The sequence below is a fragment of the Ictidomys tridecemlineatus genome, chromosome 2 (genome assembly GCF_052094955.1).
Source record: "Ictidomys tridecemlineatus isolate mIctTri1 chromosome 2, mIctTri1.hap1, whole genome shotgun sequence".
NCBI lineage: Eukaryota > Metazoa > Chordata > Mammalia > Rodentia > Sciuridae > Ictidomys > Ictidomys tridecemlineatus.
In genome coordinates this window covers 47,145,413-47,165,047 of record NC_135478.1, presented here as the reverse complement: position 1 = coordinate 47,165,047, position 19,635 = coordinate 47,145,413, and the positions used below count along the sequence as shown (strand labels likewise).

Genomic DNA, 19,635 nt, shown 5'->3' with positions numbered 1-19,635 from the left:
CTGGGTTCGGATCCTCAGCACCACATACAAACAAAGATGTTGTGTCTGCTGAAAACTAAAAAATAAATATTAAAAAAATTCTCTCTCCCCCCCCCCTTTAAAAAAATCAAGGCTTTAAAAAAAAATTCAATAATCTCTTCTGGCTAATTTTGTGCATGTTTCAAATTTTCCATAATAAAGAGGTTTTTTTGGGGGGGGTAGATACTGGGGACTGAACTCAGGGGCACTCGACCACTGAGTCACATCCCCAGCCCTATTTTACTTAGAGACAGGGTCTCACTGTTGCTGAGGCTGGCTTTGAACTTGTGATCCTCCAGCCTCAGGCTCCTGAGCCACTGGGCGTGTACTACCACACCTGACTAGAATTTTTTCTGTAGTATATTTTGTTTGTTTGGAATCGCAAATATCCCTGTTAAAGGAGGAAGGGAAAGAACCAGATGGAGGCAGAGGGGCTAGTCCAGGGTGAGGGATTCTAGCTTTTCCACAGGAGCTTGGGGCCATCTGCAAACACTCTGTCACAACTTTTTGTTTCAAATGCACTTTTAACTGGTTTTCTAAATCTTAGTGAAAACATACTCACCTTATGCCCAGAAGTGACAGGATACAGTGCAGTCTGCAACCAGAGCCACCCAGCCACACACAATCTGTGATTGTCTGTAAAAGATAAGTACAGAATGCAAGTCAGAGTTTAGAAACTTTTCAAGGCACTGGATCAGTGACCAAAGTCTGAGGAGCCTAACAAAAGAATGGGCTTCCATTTTCCATATTTTCATTTTTATTATCATTATTTTTTAGTGAATTTCAGCCTATGTGAGATTAAAATTTTTAAAACAAACATCTAGCTTCTCACCACAAAGAGTCTAAGAATATTGCAGCCAAGACATTAATCTCCAGGAGACCCCAAACCTGTCAGCTTTGGTGGCTTGCCAGAAAGTTCAGGACAAAGCTTTCCTGTCACTACTTGTAGCATGAGTTACTTCCTGCAGGTAAGAGGGGAGGAGCTCCCTGCAAAGCTCAGCTGATTTGAAAATCCAAATACACTTGCTAGCCACCTCCAAGAACACCAGCAAAGCCCAGGAAGTGGGCCAACTGCCCGCTCTGGTGAAGGGCCTTTGCATCCATGGCCAACCAGCCAGCCAGCCTGCCAACTTTCACACGCATGCTCACTGCCATTTCCCTTTCAAACTTCTGGATCCCTTTAACCACAGAGAGTCCTAAGACCACACGGTGGGCCACTTACAAAACTCTCACTGCTTCCCTGTATCAACTAGAAATTACTCAAGCATTAAAGGGCAGAAATAAATCAGGAGCTGGGGATCATGCACGACATCAACAAGTCGTGTTCCACCGCTTAGAAGAGAAGTGAAAGTTGATGATGGTCAAGATCTCTGGATTGCAGAAAAGTCAGGGTAGAGACATTGCAACCAGGCCTACTTCCTCATTCATAAAATGGGAACACAAGAACCCATTTCAGTCATTTGTTGTTGTTTTTGTTTTGTTTTTAAATGAGGGCAAAAGGAAATAGCATACTTTGAAAAATTAAAAATTAAAAGAACTTGGTGATTTTATCAAGTTCATAGCATGGCCTGAGTTCCATCCTTCCTCACTCAGCCTTACTTCTCCATTTCCTCCTCCATAAAGTGCACAATTTTTTCCCCACATATTTGTTGGTGTATTACAGTTGTACCTACTGAGGGATTTTGCTAAGAGCCATAGCCAAGTAGTATGATGCATGGCATTTTTGGTTGAAAGGTGTCGCCAGCAAGCCATTGAGATGATATGATTATGTTAAGATCTGCATTCATATGGATATTAGACCCCTGCTGTCCACCTGGGCCTGCTAAGGGACTCCTGGAGAGTTCCCATTGGCTGGGGAAGTGTGGTAGGAGGGAATTCCGGAGGAGGGATTTCCTGTTGGAGTGTGTGCCTGGGAGAACCCCTCATTGTGGGGGTGGGCATATTTCCCCAGAGCATACAGGGCACTGGCGGGAGTTTAAAAATAAACTTTGTTCCTGTTTGAATGGCTCATGATTTTGTGCCCAGCCAGACTGCGGCAGGATTTATTGTTACATATTCAAACATGCAAGCAATACACAATATAACAATATAATTTGGCCAAAAATCATTCCCCAGAATGTGATGCTGCAGTTACAAATAATAACAAGAACAATCAGAGCAACAAAAACAGATTCATTCAAGAATCACTGATCAAAAACACCACTGACCTAATACAGAGCTCCCTGAAACCTCAGGTGATTCCCCAACAGCCCGAAGCTGACCTGTCACCAGTTTATTGATGGGGTTTTGACAGAACAACAATGGTACCTGCCTCCCTGTGTTTCTGGATATTCTTTGAAGCCCCAATGTGAGAACAATGAAGGTGAAGATCCATGTAAATACCCAGGGAACAAGACACATAGGTTGTGACTTCACAGGGCTTGGTCCTAGAAACTGGCAGAATTGGCATTAATACTTGGTTACCACCGTGACCACAGTCTGTGTGCTTTCCTGGGCTGGCCCCTCCTACTGGAGCAGACAGAATGTTTGCAGTTTGTGACCCTGCTAGAAACAGTGGGTTCCAGACCTGGGTGTGGCTTCAGGGTCCGTGGCTCAAAGCAGGCATTAAAGTTGACTCTGCCAAGTTCAAGCAGCTGGAGCAGAACAGGGAGCAAGGGGACACCAAGGGCCAGAGTGCTCTAAGGACTCCTTTCCCAGCTTCAGCCAGCTCCAGGGGCCCCTGGGAGACAACTGGCATTTGCCCGTAAAGGCTTCCTCTTCAGGAGACAAAGAATCCACTGTTGACTTCCCAGGGCCTTAATATTTGCAAAAGAATGAAGTGGAAAATTCCACCTGTGTGGGTGGAGACTGGACTCAGGACATGTCAACAGCCCACATGGCCTTGTCCTCTTAGGGATGGATCCAGCCCAGCAACAAAGGTCTGAGTAGCAGTGATAAAATCTGGGAATTGTTGTTCCTCTAGAGTCCAAGGGAATTTCCCTATTTGAGTCAGAGATATTAGGAACTTTTAAAAAGTGTCCCACATATCTGCCTGAAAAGCTACAAAATAATTTTAACCTCTCTGACTTGCTTTCCTGTCTCTTATTTCTTCAGAGTTTCCTAAAGTCCTCCTGGTAGGCAGGCAAAGCTGGTATCAGCCCCATGATATGGATGGATCCGGAAACTGAGGCTTCAAGAGTCTAAAAAGCCTCAGTCAAGGCAACAATGGTGAGCGAGTAGAGTTAGGCAGTGTGTAGGCCAGGATTCCTGACTCTAGTGGGAACAAGGCACCTCCTGGGGTCTGGGTGGGTAGGGCACAGGCACACAGCAGTCCTCCAGGCTGGGCCGAGACCCTGACCTTTGCTTGCCTGGAGGAACAGGAGAAAGTTCAAACCAGCTCTCCTAGGCAGCAGGCTTAGGCACAGCCTTGGAGGAAGACAAGTGTTCATTCATTCATTCATTCATTTGGACATTTTAAATGAGTGCCTACTAAGCCCAGGACATGAAGGCATGCTGTGCCAGGTGGCTCTTTCAGAAACCCAAACCTCTGGGCTGGGGATGTGGCTCAAGCGGTAGCGCGCTCGCCTGGCATGCGTGCGGCCCAGGTTCGAGCCTCAGCACCACATACCAACAAAGATGTTGTGTCCGCCGAGAACTAAAAAATAAATATTAAAAATTCTCTCTCTCTCCCCCCCCCCCCCGCTCTCTCACTCTCTCTTAAAAAAAAAAAAAAAAAAAAAAAGAAAAAGAAACCCAAACCTAAAAGAACATGATGGTAGGGGCCAAGGCAGAGATCAGTCTTTATAGATTGCTTCTTTCAGATTTGAATCACCTCCCTGACATTATTCTGTCTTACCCACCACACTTTACAAAAGGGAAACTGAGGCTCTCTGAAGAGCAATGGCTTGTCAGAGGTGGGGAGAAAGAAGCTGAGCCCAGCCCTGACCTGGATGGCCCCACCTCCAGATTATCAACCCATACTGTTGAGACTTAGGCATCCAAGCAAGCTTTGTCCCTTCCAGCAGGACACCTAGGAAGCTGTGTGTTTAACCAGCAAGGACCTCTCACAGAGGGACACTTATGGCAAAGCCAGTGTGAACATGTCTGAAGAGGCAGGCAGGCACATCCTGTTGGAGGACCCTCTTCATTTCTCCTTCCACTCTCCACTCTACAGCCCTGCCCACAGAGCTGTAGGCTTACCATCATGGACCTGGGATGAGAGGGAACCACTCAAGCTGTAGCTGGAGCCCACCCAGCACCCTGCCTGGAACTCCTTCCCACCCTACCCACATCCTACTCTTCTCCTTTGCCCTCTAGTTTCTTCCCTGGAGAAGGAACCTCTCCCACCCCTTTCTCAAAACAAAACCATCCCTCTTGCCCACTCCCATTTTGAGCCTACTTCCTCCTGTGCCTGATCCACTGGTTCTTGCCAAGGTCAGGCCAGGTGACCCTGAACTCTGTGCCCATGTGACCCCAAGAGCTCTGGCCTCAAGTGGGGTTTTCTTAGGACAGCGCTTCCTAGTCCTCACTTCCTACTCCAGTGGAGGAGGGGCTGTCCTCCTCACGGCCCCTGGAAATGGCTGATTTGAGACCAACTTCCAGGCCTGGCCTTGGTATCCCCAAGCTCACCACAGCAGGGCCTGCTTAAGGGCAGCACCGCTCAGAACCTGGCCAGGGGCGCAGGGGCTGGGCTATTCACAGAGTGAGCACCTTGAAGCTCTACCGCCTCCCTGGTCTCAGAGGGGCTAGTTTCTGCCTGCTCTGCACAGACTCCCAGGTGGCTTCTCACAAACGGAAGACTGACCACCATATAAAAGCCTGCTGTGGTTCCCTGGCACCATGGGACGAAGTCCACTGGCTTCTGCAGCTGCCCTTGAACATAGCTCTCCCTGTACTCATCCTCAGTCTGAGAGCACTCATGCACTGTTCACCTTTGCACCCTGGTACCTGGCAGGTGTTTGCTAAACAGAAAGACTGTTAGAGAAACAATCTCAGAGACCACAGGTGCCCAAAGTTACTTAGAAAGGTTCAATGAGTGGCTGAGGGTGGTTCAGCCCCAGGCATGAGTGAGGCCACAACTGATTAGGAATCAGAACAATCCTCTGGAAACATTTCTTGCAATCCTGTGTACACACATGCCAGAGCCCCCAGCTGATCTTGAGGCTGGAGTCTGGGCTCTATTCTGTGCAAGCAGAAGGAATCTTCAACTGAGCCTGGCAGGTCAGGACTAGCTCAAAGTAGGGCCTCAGTAAACACAGGTTGATTCAATATAACCTCTCACCAGCTGACAACTCTTCCACAAGTCTTGGCTTCCACGTGCAAAATGGAGCAAATTCAGCCCATGAGCCTGAGACCCTGAGTTAAACCCAATCTTTTTACAAATGAGGGGGCTGTGGCATGAGATTTCCAGGCTCAGTACTGTTGTTAGCCCAACTGTTTTTCAACCGTCCCCCAAACCACTATATCTCAAAGGACGGTAGTCCCTGGACCACCCACCCTAGAATTAGGGGGAGTGAAGCTGCTGCTAAATCTAGACCTTGGGCTAGCTGAGCCCGGCAGTCCCAGTCTCATTTAGGCAGCACTGGGAGATCCTGACCACAAATTTGGGAACCACATCTCTAAACCCACAATGCGGAGGCTTCACTTCAGCTTCTGGAGCCTCAAGTGTTACAGTCAGACCTCATTTTATGGAGTTACACAGTTACCAGAAAACCGGAGGGGCTGGAGTAGAGATTCCTATCACTTTTATCGCTAAGTTCCTGCTGAGCACTAGCTCTTTAATGGGGCTTCAGGGACCGTGTCCCACTACTTTTCCTTCTGAGGCTCTGCCGCTGGGTAAAGGGAGCCCGAGTCTCCGCGTCCATCAGGGTCCCCATCAGGGTCCTCCTGATCCACCACGCCTCCTCCGGGAGGCTTCGTGCGTTGGGTAGGCGGAGGGCCAGAGCGAGTTGCCCACTACTTACCCTGGGAAGGTGGGTCCCAGTGCCGGGACAGTCGGCGGCCGCCAGACCACTGCTACCTCCAGACCACTGCTCAGCTACGCTTTAACTGGCGGCACCCGCCCAGCTCGCGCTCTTGGCTTCTGTAAGGGTCTCGTGGGCCGCTCGGCCGGCTGTGCTCCGGGACTGGAACTCGCGGACGCGTGGAGCGCATAGGTTGCAGACGTGTGGGGTCGCAGCATCGGCTCAGTGCGCGCACAAGTGCGCTGGGGTGGTGCAGCCTCCACTGCTCGGCTCTGCCCTTAAAGGGGCCGGAGCGGCTCGGACCCCACCCATCCGCACGAGCCCCACAGGTGAGGTCGCTGCGCCTTCAGCCACCCTGGGCTGCTGGGCGGCCGGGAGGCCCGAGGGAGGGCGCAGGGAGAGGCGGAGCCCAAGAGGGCTGTCCTGGGCGCCGGGATAAGAGCGCCGCTGGAGGCTGTCCCGCGTCCCGCGTGGTGGTGGGCGGTGGCCAGGCTATGTTGCTAGTGCTGCTGAGCCTGGCCGCGCTATGCTGGAGCGCCATGCCCGGAGAGCCGGTAAGCCCCTGCCCACATCCCTTTCCCTAGACTGTCTCTTGAGCCTGGACCCTGACGGCGTCGGGGCTGCTAGCCCACGCTGCTAAAGATGACCACTCTGTGGGGTGGACAGGTCTGCACTACCTGGAGTAGCCTCGATGAGCCTCAGACCCCCATCAGCCGGCTGTTTTTAGCCCCGCCAGCGCTGGGTGTCAGGCTGCTTGGGTCAGGGGCGTGGGAATCCAGACCGACCAGGTCACAAATGCCATCATGGGTTCTTAATTCAGTTTTTTATGCTCACCTAGCCTCCGTTATCCTCATTGGTTAAAAGGGGGGAGGGGGCGTGCAGGAGTAAGTACCTAACTCATCCTGGTCGCCTAACATGCATAACCTGCAGAGCAGCAGCAAAGAGCCTCTCTGCTGATGAGTAGGCGCCCATTTGTGTTGGCCATCTGCTCACCTGTGGGGGCACAAGAACTGCTTCTCCATTACCACCGGCCTGCTCCCCCGCCCCCCATTTTCTTGATACTGGGAATTGAACCCAGGGATGTTGAGCTACATCCCCAGCATCCCCAGTTCCTCCCTTTGGAAAAAAAAAATATTTTGAGACAGGGTCTGGCTAAGTTACGGAGACTGGCCTGGAAGTTGTGATCCTCCTACATCAGCCTCCTAAGTCTCTGGGATTACAAGCATAAACCACCACACCCTGCTACTAGCTTTTTCTTTTTTCCTTTCTTTCATTATTTTCCCCTTGTTGACTTGTGATTCCCTTTCCCCAGTGTCTTGAATGATTGAAGGAATCTTCTGGGTTACTAAAGCCCCCAACATATATTCAAAACCAATCTCTGGACTATTAGCATAGCAAATAGCCTAAAAGTATGGTTGTTACTTATTCATGGTTATGGACACCCATCCATTGTGTCCTGATGCCTTCTGCTACTACCTCTTTGTTCTGAGGTCCTCTTGACATTCTCCGCTGCAGCAAGAATTCATTGCCTTTGTGGCAGTTACTGTAAGGTCTACAGTATTAACTCTGTCAAGTTTAGAGCTATTGCTTTGCTTCTTCCTAACACTTGCATCACCAGCTCTTTTGTCTGACAAGACTTCAGTTTCCAGTATGGTGGCTTATTTGTTTAAAAAGAATGTCTGATGATATCCTTCCAGAGTTCAGTTTCACAAAGACAAAGGGATGATTGACAACTTCACCTAAACCCAAATTACTCAAACCCTCAAAAGTCTTCTTGTCTTCTGTTTTACAAGGTGTTGGAAATGTGGTTTAGAGGGATTGGATTCCAGACCTGGTGAATTTATCACATTGAGTTTCATCATTGGAACTTGCTCCCATCTGAGAGTTAAATGTTTTAGGTTGAGTATGTAATGCCAAAACCAAATTTTTAAATATTTCTTAAGAAAAAAACAGTTAACTTCAAAGGGTTTCTCACCGATCTTTCTTGGACATTGATGATACATATTTGCTATTTTGAAAGCTCTTTTAAAAAGACAACAGGATGAAGTGACAGTTGTTTATGGTTTTCTTTAGTTGTTTATGGTTTTCTTTTTATTTATAGCTCTAGTAAGTCCTTCTGTATTAGAAGAGAAATATGTGAAAAAAACCTGAGGAAGGTATTGTGGACTGCATTCAATGCTTTCTTCTGCTCATCTTCTTAGTGCAGCCAATCCTGACCATGAAACTCATATACTCCAGACCATCCTGAAAACTGGGAGTTAAGCATTGGAGTGTGAAGGGACCTCATGATAATGGTCCAGAGTCATCCCTGGCTAGAGGCAGAGAAGGCTAATGCCCAGAGACTCACTCCTGGTCTTCAAGTGAACTGATGGGTCAGCTTGAGGAGCAGGCATACTGATGGCCAAATCCATGGTCCAATCATAGCTTAGTTTCCCCTAGCTGTGAAGCACAAGCAGCTCATTTTTACTTTGAAAGTTTGTCACTTATGTAGGTATTTAACAAAAAAAGATAGTGTGTTGTCTGGTTTGGTAAAGGAAGGCTTGTGGTTTACTGGCTTCAACATGACACTTGGTTTCTTTTTCTCTTGCAGACTATTCAGTGTGGCTCTGAAACTGGTAGGTGCCTTAGGAATGGTTATTTGGGACATTATACTCAAAGAAGGCCTGAATTCAGGCAGTGGGTCTTTGGAGATCAGGTAAAGGATGAGCCTGTTAGCTGATGTGTTTGAAGTTCTTAAGATAGAACTCTGGGGGAATACTGAGGTGTTTGAGATGGGTTGGCCTCCTGACCAGTCAGGGGGCACAGTATGCAAGACAGAAAGCAATGCCTGCTTCCCTGCAAAGAGAGATCAAGTGCTGGAGAGGGAGATCACTTATAACTAGGACCAGGTAGCAAATATTTGTAGAATAAATGCTTGAGAGTATAACGCTGAAGAATGGGTGGGCTTCTGCCCAGGAAATGTGAATAGGGAGAATAAACTGGAGGAGAGAGAGCAGCTGCAGCAGCAAAGGCTAGGAGGTGGGTACATGTGGTGGTATATGCCAACTGGCTGAAGTCCTATGCTGAAGCACAGGGATGGCAGGACTGACCCTAATGAACACGGCAATACACTAAGCATGTCCACACATGGAGAGGGGCACCTAAAGTAGTTTGAGGGGATGTGTAGTTTGAGGCCAGAAGGCTGAAAGCATTAATCTCAGTTCAGCATCACGTCAGCTATAAATTGGCCAGCACCCAGAAATGTTTGGCCTGATTAGCAGGAAGAATTAATGAATTGTGAATGGGGGATGGAGCAGGGTGATTTGGTTACAGGAGATAATATCAGACTCAGCAGGGAAGAGGAGTGTCAATGGGAAATCTTGCCTTTTCCCAGGGCCGTCTCCAGAGTGGATGGTCCAACACAATCTGACCCCAGGGGACTTGAGGGACCTCCGTGTGGAACTTGCTAAAACCAGTGCTGCAACAGAGGACTATTCAATTTTGATGAACATAAGCTGGATACTTCGAGCAGATGGTAGGTTTGCTGATGCAAATCAAAGATAAGTCCTGAAGTGTCTAATGAACCAGAAGTGTGCAGGCAGTATGACCCATTAATCCTGCTCCTAGGCATACCCAACAGAAATATATACATGCATGCATCAAAAGCCACTGGTTAAGATGTTCCCAGCAGCACTATTTGTAAGAACCCAAAAGACTTAAATGTCCAATGGAAAAATGGAATCCAAAACAGCAATAGGAATAAATGATCTGTTACTACACATAATATAGGTGTCACAAACATAAGAAGCCAGGTTATGAAGAGTTTATGCACTGATGTCTATATGCATGCCTACAACTATGATGCTTTCTAAAAAAGGGCAAAATGAATGTAGTGGGCAAAGTTAGAAGTTGGGATAGTGGTTACTTTGGGGGTGGGATGACTGAACGAAGCATGAGGGGCACTCCAGGGGTTTTCTTAACCCAAACTGGCTGCATGAATGTGCAAAGTCATTAAGTGGTACACTGATGACATGGTATATTTCCATATGGAAGAAGATGGGTTAAGACCAGCGATAACTCCCCCAGTTAAGGAAAACTTAGGCTACTTTTCTACTTCCCAAATAATATTGTGAAAGTTCTGGCATTTCCCTTAGATTACACTCCAAGGCAACTGGCAGGTTCTTCAGATGAGCTAATTCCAGGATCCACCCAGGATCTCAGTGCCCATGTTTATAGTTTCCATCTGATAAATTAAATTTGATGCAGCCAAAAATACATGAGTGCCAAGCACTGAGAGATAGGTCAATTATTCCCCCCATAAGGTTTCAGAGAGGTTGGGAGGCAGACACAGGCAGTGACCAGGACGCCCTGAAGGGGACTGTGTCCAATGTGAGTGGGATGCAGGCAGGGAAGACCAGGAGGGAGGCCCTGGCAAGACTCCTTTGTGAGATGATACACTAAGGCTTTGCCCCATCCCTGGCAAAATGAGCTCTTTGTGTGCCTTGTTATAGGCCGTGGTACACATATTGGACTTTACCAGAGTCAGACTTGCAGAGGCAGGAATGGGAGGAAAGGACATGCCACGGAGAAGAGTCAGTGTGGAAAAAGAAGCAGTCAGGACATGCATGGCTTGATGATACTCTTGGAGGGTCTTTGTGGGGTTCCCAATGCAGGCCTGTTCCTCTCAGAGATCCAGAATAGAACACATGTTAAGCTAATCACAGGTATCTTGAGAGTTCACACCCAAGTTGTGAAAGCTAGGCACTGCTGCTTGAAATTCCCTGAGCCTCACTGACTCCATCTGTATACTGGGGACAGCAAGGCCTACCTTTTGGTGCTATCGTGATTAAGGACTGAAATGAAGCATGTAAAGTATCTAGCATCCAGTCATATAGTAAGTGACAAATAAACAAATGTCTCAACTCTCTGCAGCCAGCATCCGCTTGTTGAAGGCCACCAAGATCTGTGTGACAGGCAAAAACAACTTCCAGTCATATGCCTGTGTGAGGTGCAACTACACGGAGGCCTTCCAGAGTCAGACCAGACCCTCTGGTGGCAAAGTAAGCACTTTGAGGGATGTGGCTGAAAGGGGAGCATGAACCATGTGCTGCTCAAATAGGCTGATGAGCAGCTGTGACACAGAACAGGACACTTGAGTCCAAGTCCCAGTTTGGGCCACTTCTGTGCATTAGGCAAGTCAGAATTTCTGGGCCTCAGTTTCCCTTTCAGCAAAGTGAGGGGTCTTAAATTACATCCTGGCTGTAAAATCTCACTTTTCTGATTGTATGAGTCACACCAGCAGACTGTCTGGCACCAATTCCCTAAGTAAACATTGGCTATGACCCAAGTTTCAGTAGAAGTGTAAAGGATGCAAGTAAAAATGGAAAGGGCAACACATAGATGCTGTTCCTTGTTCTGCCTTCCAGTGGACATTCTCCTACGTTGGCTTTCCTGTGGAGCTGAGCACGCTCTATCTCATTGGGGCCCATAATATCCCCAACGCAAATATGAATGAAGACAGCCCTTCTTTGTCTGTGAACTTCACTTCACCAGGTAATCTTTCTCAACTTCTCAGTTATTCTGTCTTGCTGGGACCCTGGCTTTGATTCATAGAGTCAAAGTGAGGCTTTGGCCTTGCAAGGTCTTGGTTTCCTCATACATTATACAGAGTTGTAACTGCTCCTTACTCACAGAGCTGTGAGGGTTAAATCGGGTAAAATGAAGGGAAAAACCCATTTCTATGGGTGCGCCTGAGTGCTTGATGGGAGTCATCTCACCAAGCCTCCCAACAAACCTAAGGTTGGGAAAGCCCCATCTTAGAGATGAAGAGACCAAGAGGTCAAGTCATTCATGCTGGACTATATACACAGGAAAAGTGAAGGTGATGTTCAAACTCTGGTCGTTCTTGATTAACGCACTTCCACCATCCACAGTGTTTCTGATACCATGACATTTATTACACAGTAGTTCCCAGCTTCCTTGATAAAACCAAATATTATTTTGTAATTGATTGATTGCAGTACTTGGGCTGGAACCCAGGGATGCTCTACAACTGAGCAACATCCCTGGCCCGTTTTAGATATGTTTTTAGACATGGTGACTTTCCAAGTGTTCTCTTGGGGATTGTTAACTGTTTTGATAAAGCTTGTATTTAAATTAAGATGGGTTACCACTCTATGGACAGATGATTTTTGTTCAAGAATAAAATGTCAGGGTCCCATTGATTTGCTATCTCACTTTTATCTGGAATATTTTGGCAATTTGCTATAGGTGTGATATGTGTGCGTGTGCTTGTACTTGTTGACAGGGAGTAGCACGGATACCTTTTCCTAAGTGTAACAAGTTTCATTCATATTCCCAGGATGCCTAGACCACATAATGAAATACAAAAAAAAGTGTATCAAGGCAGGTAAGTAAATACAGCACTCTGCTCTTTATTATTTGAAGATAGTTATAAATTGAGTCAGCACAGCTCTATCCATTCTTTTACAGATGAAAAAACCAAGGCTCAAAGTGGGCAGTTATGTATTCAAGTTGCTTGATGAAGACAGCAGCAGCCAGGGCTCCTGATGCCTGGCTAGCACTTGCCCACTGGGGCAGAAAGCCTATTCAGGGAAAGATTCTTAGTAAAGTTTTATGTATTAGAACAGTCATACGAAACCACCTCCACTGCTTGGTTAAACTAATATTTTAGCCCAAACCATACTTATAGTGGTGCCAATCAAAGGCCTTTCCTGATACTAAGGGAGCTCTGAGTCCTTTCACAGGCTCACTAGTGCTACTGACCTATGGCTGTGAGAAACCTGAGGATTTTCTATTTGGATTAGCAAACATTTAGGGTGGGAGTGTTAGTCTAAGTAATAACCTAGAAGTATGCTCTCAACCTGTGTTAGACCTCTCCCATTGCTAGACTATTAGAACTCTGCCCCTTGAATTGTAGAATACTCTCTTTAGGATAATCAGTCGGAAATACCCAACTTCTGGTGGAGTTTTGTTTATTTCCAGGCAGTATAGTCTTGGGATGTTAATAAGAGTGGTGGTATTTGGAGGGATTAGTCTCTTTTAGGCATCCTTCACCCTTTACCAGACTAAGCTACAAATGCTGTTCTTGCTAAAGACAGCCCTGGAGTACTGGGCTTCCTCTCTTGCCTCATGGAGAGAGAAATTTGTAGGAACGTGGTTGGGGTTTAGGGGGAGTAAGGTCTAAGGGCCTGGAAATCAGTCCTAGAATGAAAGATAGTTTCAAGCCAGGGCCTGAAATGGTCTCTTAGGTGGGGAAGATAACACTATCACATGTCATGTTCATGGAAATCAACCTTGTCCTTATTTGCAAGTCACATCAATGGAACAACTGACTTTTTCTGACACAGTTCACCTGTGAGAGTATCCTCCAAGCTTTGAGGCACTTCCTTCTTTGTATTCAGTAAAGCTAGCACAATGCTGTGATGGATGGAGCACCTAGAACTGTGTCCTTATCTGTCATCGTACTCCTGATCCTAAATTCATTCACTCCATAATCATAGACATGTATCCCAACCTGTGGTTCCTTCTCATATTCTGAGAAGAAAATACTGGCCTTAGCCCGTAATTCAAATAGAAGCTGAGAACAGAAGCTAGTGAAAAAAAAAAAAAATCAATCTTTGCCTCCTACCGCTCTTTAGCAAAGCAGTGGCATGGGGTCTCTAAACTTTCTTGGACTGCAGGTACTCTGACACTGGAAGCAATGTTTAAAAAGCACACTGTGTAGTGGAGACATTATCTTGGTTTTTTGTCTGAGAACTTGGGTTTCTCTTTTTAGTAAAGCCCTTTGGGGAACTTAATAAGGGAAAGGTTAGCAAGTTCATTCAGTGGTTTGCTCTCAACTCTTAGGAAGCCTGTGGGATCCCAACATCACTGCTTGTAAGAAGAATGAGAAGATGGTTGAAGTGAATTTTACAACCAGTTCCCTTGGAAACAGATACACGGTTCTTATCCAACAGAGCACCAGAATTTGGTTTTCTCAAGTGTTTGAGGTACTTCTATCCTTGGTTCCCTTATCATCACCCCCATCCTCAACCTCCAGCTTCCTTATCTTGTTGAAGGAAAAAGCATAGAAACTAGGATTCCCTGAAGAAAGCTCTTCAGAGAGCAGAGAAATGTGTTGTCCAAATATGCTTGGCTATTTTGATTAATTTGACACATTAAAAAAAAATCCTTGTGTATACTGGGATATAGTACTAAAACCAACCAAAAGTAGAAGTTTTCAAAGTATGAAATGAATCCTTATTCCCATAATGAATTGAAAAGTCAGTTTGGGAAATGACTTCTTCATTGACAGTCTTTGATATGCTCACTCATATGACTTCATTTCACCTGCACCAGAACAAAACAAAGCGATCTTCGATAGCCATCCTAGTGACTGAGGAAAGCGAAGGTGCTGTGGTTCAGGTAAGTTTAGTGAGGTGCTTTGGGGAGGGGAGGGACACTAAAAGACTGTTCCACTGTTTTGTGAGTTTTTTTATGGGGTGAGTCACTTCTCTCAAATTCACTCCTGCATTGGGATGCTAGTGATGTTAACTGGGATTCATGATGGTTAGATCAGGAAGCTGACAGTCCCTTTTGCTTATAGTAGCTGTTGACTTTCCAGATTGCTTTTATTTCCATTTTCTGTCACAGATCCTCATGGTAATACTGAGATGAGAGAACCATTTTATTCCCCAAGCCTCAGTTTTAACTGCAAAATGAAGTTGCAGAGGATTTGAAGTTGGAAGGTTTGGGTTCCAGATCAGTGATATGAACATTAGAGAGTGACTGCCTGTCCTCTCAGGGTCTCAGTTGACCCAGCTGGAAATGGAAGTTGGTTGGATAGATGCTCTCTGATCTCTTGCAACTGTTGAGCAACTGTTGACTTTAGGATGTGGGGACACAGCCACCCTGGAGAGGAGAGGGAAGGAGCTTTTGTCCTTCATTCTGTGGGATAGGAAGGCAGTGCTCAAACTGGTCAGAGAAAGCAGACTTTCACAGCTTATTATGACTGTGCTCCTCTTCTAGGAAACCACTGACTTTTCCAGGCAGGGGACTTCCCTGACTGAGGTTAATATGAGCCTTACTACTCCACTGTCCTGGAGATATTTGCATATGTATTAGGATACAACCTAACCCCTTTAGATAATAAAATCAATAGGAGTCTTAAAGGACATTTCCATGTTCAGTCATTAGACTGGATTTCTAGATTTCTAGGCATTGCTATACAAGTATGACTAAGGGGAAATGTCCATGACAAATGCAGAGATAAGGTTGGAACCAGAAAAAAGGGGAAGACATGGTGGAAGTAGAAAAACTGTCAAGACTCTCTGAAGTGTAGTGTGAACTTTAAACTTCTGGTTTTTCCTCAGTTGATTCCATATTTCCCTACCTGTGGCAACGACTGTATCAGACGCAAAGGGACCGTGGTGCTTTGCCCAAAGACAATTGTCCCCTTCCCTCCCGATAACAGTAAGTGCCTGGTCATTTCACTGGGTAATCAGAGGCCCAGGTCATAGGCACAGCCTCCATTAACTCTGTCTGTAGAGAGTCTCGAGGGCCTTTGCCTGTGTATGCTGAACTGGGGTACAGAGTGATTCCAGTGCTGGCCTATAAAACCCCAAATCCAAATACAGATTCGAAACTTTACAGAACAGGATATATGAAACGGTCACAATGAACAAAGTGCCACAGGAATCTATTGAAAAGTCAATGGTGTAAAAGGACTAGGAATAAGAGGGAATGTCTATTTCATGCATTCTGATTCTCTCATCAGTCTCAGTGGGGCTATGACTTGATGTGGTCACTTTGCCAACATTTGGATAACAAATCAGAAATACTGTTTTGTCTCTCTAGAGATGTCAGGTTTTTAAATTTTTTTTTTTTTTTTTATTACAGATGGACAAGTATTCCTGCAAGTAGCCTGGGGTGGGTCAAAAGATAGAAGGTGTTAATTCTTAAGAATCTCAGCCAAACACACTGAGGACAACCTGGGTGCCTCATAATTCTAACTTCCGTGTTAGGGTGCCTGAGCCTGTGGCAACCTCAGTGTTCTTGTGAAAGGATGGCATAATTTCCCATCTCACAAAACAGCTTTTAAAAATGCCACCTATGTATACTATTTATATAACAAATATACCCAGAATAACACTAATTCCTCAAAGTACACAAAACTGATGTAAGCTCAGGTTACCATAGTGAAAATGTCTGTGTGTGTGTTTAAGAAGCAAGAAACCCAAGAGTCTCTGGAGAACTCCCCAGGTCCCACATCTCTTGGGAGAATCTAATGAGAAACCTGGACACTGTGGGAAAACACACTGATGAGCAGATCTGACCCTTGGTTTTAAAGGGATCTAAACTTCTACAGAGAGTAAAACTCTGTTTTCAAATACACAATAAATTGGTTTTATTTTGTTAAAGGTAAGCTTTGTTTTCTCCAGATAGAAGCGTGCTAGGAGGCTGGCTGCCTTTGCTTCTCTCGTTGCTGCTAGTGGCCACCATGGTGCTGGTGTTTGGGATCTACCTAATGTGGAGGCATGGTAAGATTATAATTCCCTAAAGGTATTCTTATATGAGGAAATCACATTTTGAAATTTTTTTGTGGCACTGCTGGGGATCAAACCTAGGACATCACGCATGCTAGACAAGCACTCTACCAAAGAGTTACACCCTAAGCCCCATGTTTTCAACTTTCTAAAAGGAGATTCCTCTAGATGCCATCTCATTGGCATTTCTCAAGGTTAACACAACATTTATTTAATGCCTTAGAGCACTATTAGAGAGCCTGATATGCTAACAACTGGATCACATCTGCCAGGTTAAAGCAGAGTGAGAACTTGGAGATCTGGTAACTACCTACCACCTATTTCATTTTTACCATGGAGGCTTCTACAAATACTGAAATGGGCAAAAAATGGCTAGAAGTCTACTGTTACCTGTGACAGATGTTCTACGCTAGTCCTTACTTTTTAAAAAGACCTAAGAACAATTGGTATACTAAGGTCTCTGCAAACTCTAGAATACTTGATACTTGACAACAGAAGTCAAGGAATTAATATAGAATCAGAGCTCGCAGCCACCCAATAAAGACTCTGCAGCTTTCCTCCACATGTACAAGAGGAAATGTAAATGCACCCTTTGAGTTGCATGCAATGTTGTATGTAGAACAAGATCAATTCCATGTTCTATGCTTAGAAGGCTATGAGAACTGTGACCTCAGGAAGACTTATATTTAGGAAATGCTATTTGAACTGTATTAGTTGTAGTTTCTTTTATAGTCCAGTAGAGGGCAGAATTCCAGTTAAGTTCCAGGGGTTTAACTTTAATGGAACACACAGAAACTACCACCTGGAGGTAGAAGATGGTACAAACAACCGCAGAGCTAAACCAACTCAAAATGTGATGTGAAGTGCAGAGATCGGATAGTAACTAAGCCTAAATAATTTCTATGAATTTATTTGAAAAAATAAAGCTCGAGAAGACTGATTTAGTGAGTATGTTTCAGGTGCTATGTCTAAAATGATACCTGCAACATACTCACTAAATCAGTTAGGTCCCAGTGCTCCACTGACATTCTTTCTCAAGTAAGGGATCACTTATCGGGGGTGATTTAGACTAGGGCGAAAGCCTGCTCTTAACTGTTCAGATAATAAATGCTTTTCCTCCTCTCACAGAAAAGATCAAGAACACTTCCCTTCCTACTACAAGGCTACTGCCCCTCATTAAAGTTCTGGTGGTCCACCCATCTGAAATATGTTTCCATCACACAGTTTGTTACTTCACTGAATTTCTTCAAAATAACTGCAGAAGTGAGGTGATCCTTGAAAAATGGCAGAAAAAGAAAATAGCTGAGATGGGTCCAGTTCAGTGGCTTACCACTCAGAAGAAAGCAGCAGATAAAGTAATCTTCCTTCTTTCCAATGATGCCAATGCCATGTGCGATGATACCTGTGGCCACAACGAGGACAGCCCCAGTGAGAACTCTCAAGACCTGTTCCCCCTGGCCTTTAATCTTTTCTGCAGTGATCTGAGTAGCCAGACTCATCTGCACAAATACATAGTGGTCTGCTTCAGAGGGGCTGATCCCAAAGACAACTACAGTGCCCTCCATGTCTGCCCTAAGTTCCACCTCATGAAGGATGCCGCGGCTCTCCAAACACAACTTCTCTGTGCCACACAGCACATGTCAGTGGGGAAATGGTCACAAGTCTGCCACAGCAGCTGCTCCCCCTTGTAGCCCGCCCAAGAGAAGAGCAAGACTACAAAGCCTTCCTACCCAACCAGTTTTGGAGAGAGCTCTGTGATGATCCTGAAATTTACTACCCAGGCTACTGATAGGGAAGGCTATATATACACTTGTTTTAGAACCAGAATAGAGAGAATCAAAACTGAACATACAGGTCATAGATTAGTCATTAAAAAATGTTATGCTCGTTTGGGGTTTTAGCTCAGTGGTAGAGCGCTTGCCTCACACACATGAGGCACTAGGTTTCATCCTCAGCACCACATAAAAATAAATCAATAAAATAAAGGTACTGTGTCCATCTACAACTAAAAAAATAAAACAAATGTTATGCTGATAAAATTTTTACAAATGCCACTATTAGAACATTAACGAACAGACTAAATTTATAATTAAAGCCAAGTCAATTGTATACCATCAAATCAAGGATAGTTATAACTGAAAATTATAATCGTTCTGATAATATTGTGCTTAAGCCATCTTCCAACCAAAAGTCCAATCTTGAATAACTCATGCCTTGAACTGTTGGTAGAAGTGTTTAGTTCTGTAACATTCTAGGTTCAATTAATGAATACTAAATTTAAGAAGCTCTCATTAATTCACTCAGTAGTTTTCTTGGAGAAAAACCCTCTATTACACACAGAAATCCTTATTTTTCTTTTTTTTTTTTTTTTATTCTTTTGGAGCCACATCCCCAGTCCTTTTTATTTTATATTTTGACACAGGGTCTTGCTGAGGCTGGCTTTGAACTTACAATCCTCCTGCCTCAGACTCCCAAGCTGCTGGGATTACAGGCATGCACCACCACGCCCAACAGAAATCTTTACCTTTAAGATAGTAAAAGTTGGGAATAATAAAACTGGGCCCATCTTAGCCAACCAAATTTGTGTCAACTGTAAAGTTTGGTATTTGCTTGGGACCTTCTCTCTCCAAACTAGATTCATGTCTGGACTCTTGTGCAAGTGCCTGTTAAATGAATACCAAACTATACTCCTGTAAACCTAATGTCTACTTTTGCCCAAAGTTACCTATTAGAGATCACTATCAAGAGTTTTCAGTTCCTGTTATTACATAATTTTTCATGTTTAAAACAAAACTACTTCTTAGTTTTTTTTTATTTAGGTAAACTATTGCAACTCACTTATAAAAAGATAACATTGAAAGGTAACTTTCAACCTATCAGCATTATAGAACATAAAGAGGTAAAATATTTAAAGTCTTCCAATTCTTTCCTAAAAGCATCTTTTTCTTAATACAGAGCTCACAAAAATACATTTCTATTAGATGTATTTTCCCAGGAATACTTATACAGTGTAAAAATGAATCTGCTCTGAAATGGGGGTCAATTTCAGATGGATGACTATTAAAATGTGTGCATTTGCAGAACAGTCTTAAGAGACCATTTCCTCCTCCTAATAGTTGTCTTAAGGATAAAATAAAAACCCAAATAAA

The 19,635-nt window shown here is 44.8% G+C and overlaps 3 protein-coding genes across 5 annotated transcripts in view; 1 reads left to right on the top strand and 2 right to left on the bottom strand.

Annotated features, from left to right (window-relative positions):
* Chdh (choline dehydrogenase) overlaps positions 1-6,027 on the bottom strand; it is a 29,360-nt gene extending 23,333 nt beyond the window's left edge. The window contains exons 1-2 of the mRNA XM_005317211.5: positions 5,961-6,027; positions 581-654 (exon numbers count right to left, since the gene is read on the bottom strand). The gene's annotated coding sequence lies outside the window, so the exon portion shown is untranslated. The remainder of the gene's footprint in view (positions 1-580; positions 655-5,960) is intronic.
* A 252-nt stretch (positions 6,028-6,279) lies between these two features.
* Il17rb (interleukin 17 receptor B) lies at positions 6,280-18,525 on the top strand. Of its 2 annotated transcripts, XM_021731153.3 has the most exons (11): positions 6,280-6,514; positions 8,551-8,575; positions 9,334-9,474; positions 10,872-10,999; positions 11,366-11,492; positions 12,301-12,348; positions 13,809-13,951; positions 14,301-14,366; positions 15,314-15,413; positions 16,382-16,480; positions 17,615-18,525. In XM_021731153.3, the coding sequence occupies exons 1-11, from the start codon at positions 6,455-6,457 to the stop codon at positions 18,175-18,177; spliced, it is 1,500 nt and encodes a 499-aa protein (XP_021586828.1). In that variant the 5' UTR covers positions 6,280-6,454; the 3' UTR covers positions 18,178-18,525. The 2 variants fall into 2 exon arrangements, with proteins under 2 accessions (XP_021586828.1, XP_040145684.1); XM_040289750.2 differs by lacking the exon at positions 12,301-12,348.
* The window catches only part of Actr8 (actin related protein 8), a 24,064-nt gene continuing 16,782 nt past the window's right edge, over positions 12,354-19,635 (bottom strand). For both annotated transcript variants that reach the window (XR_001229995.4, XR_001229996.4), the window contains exon 14: positions 12,354-17,888. The gene's annotated coding sequence lies outside the window, so the exon portion shown is untranslated. The remainder of the gene's footprint in view (positions 17,889-19,635) is intronic.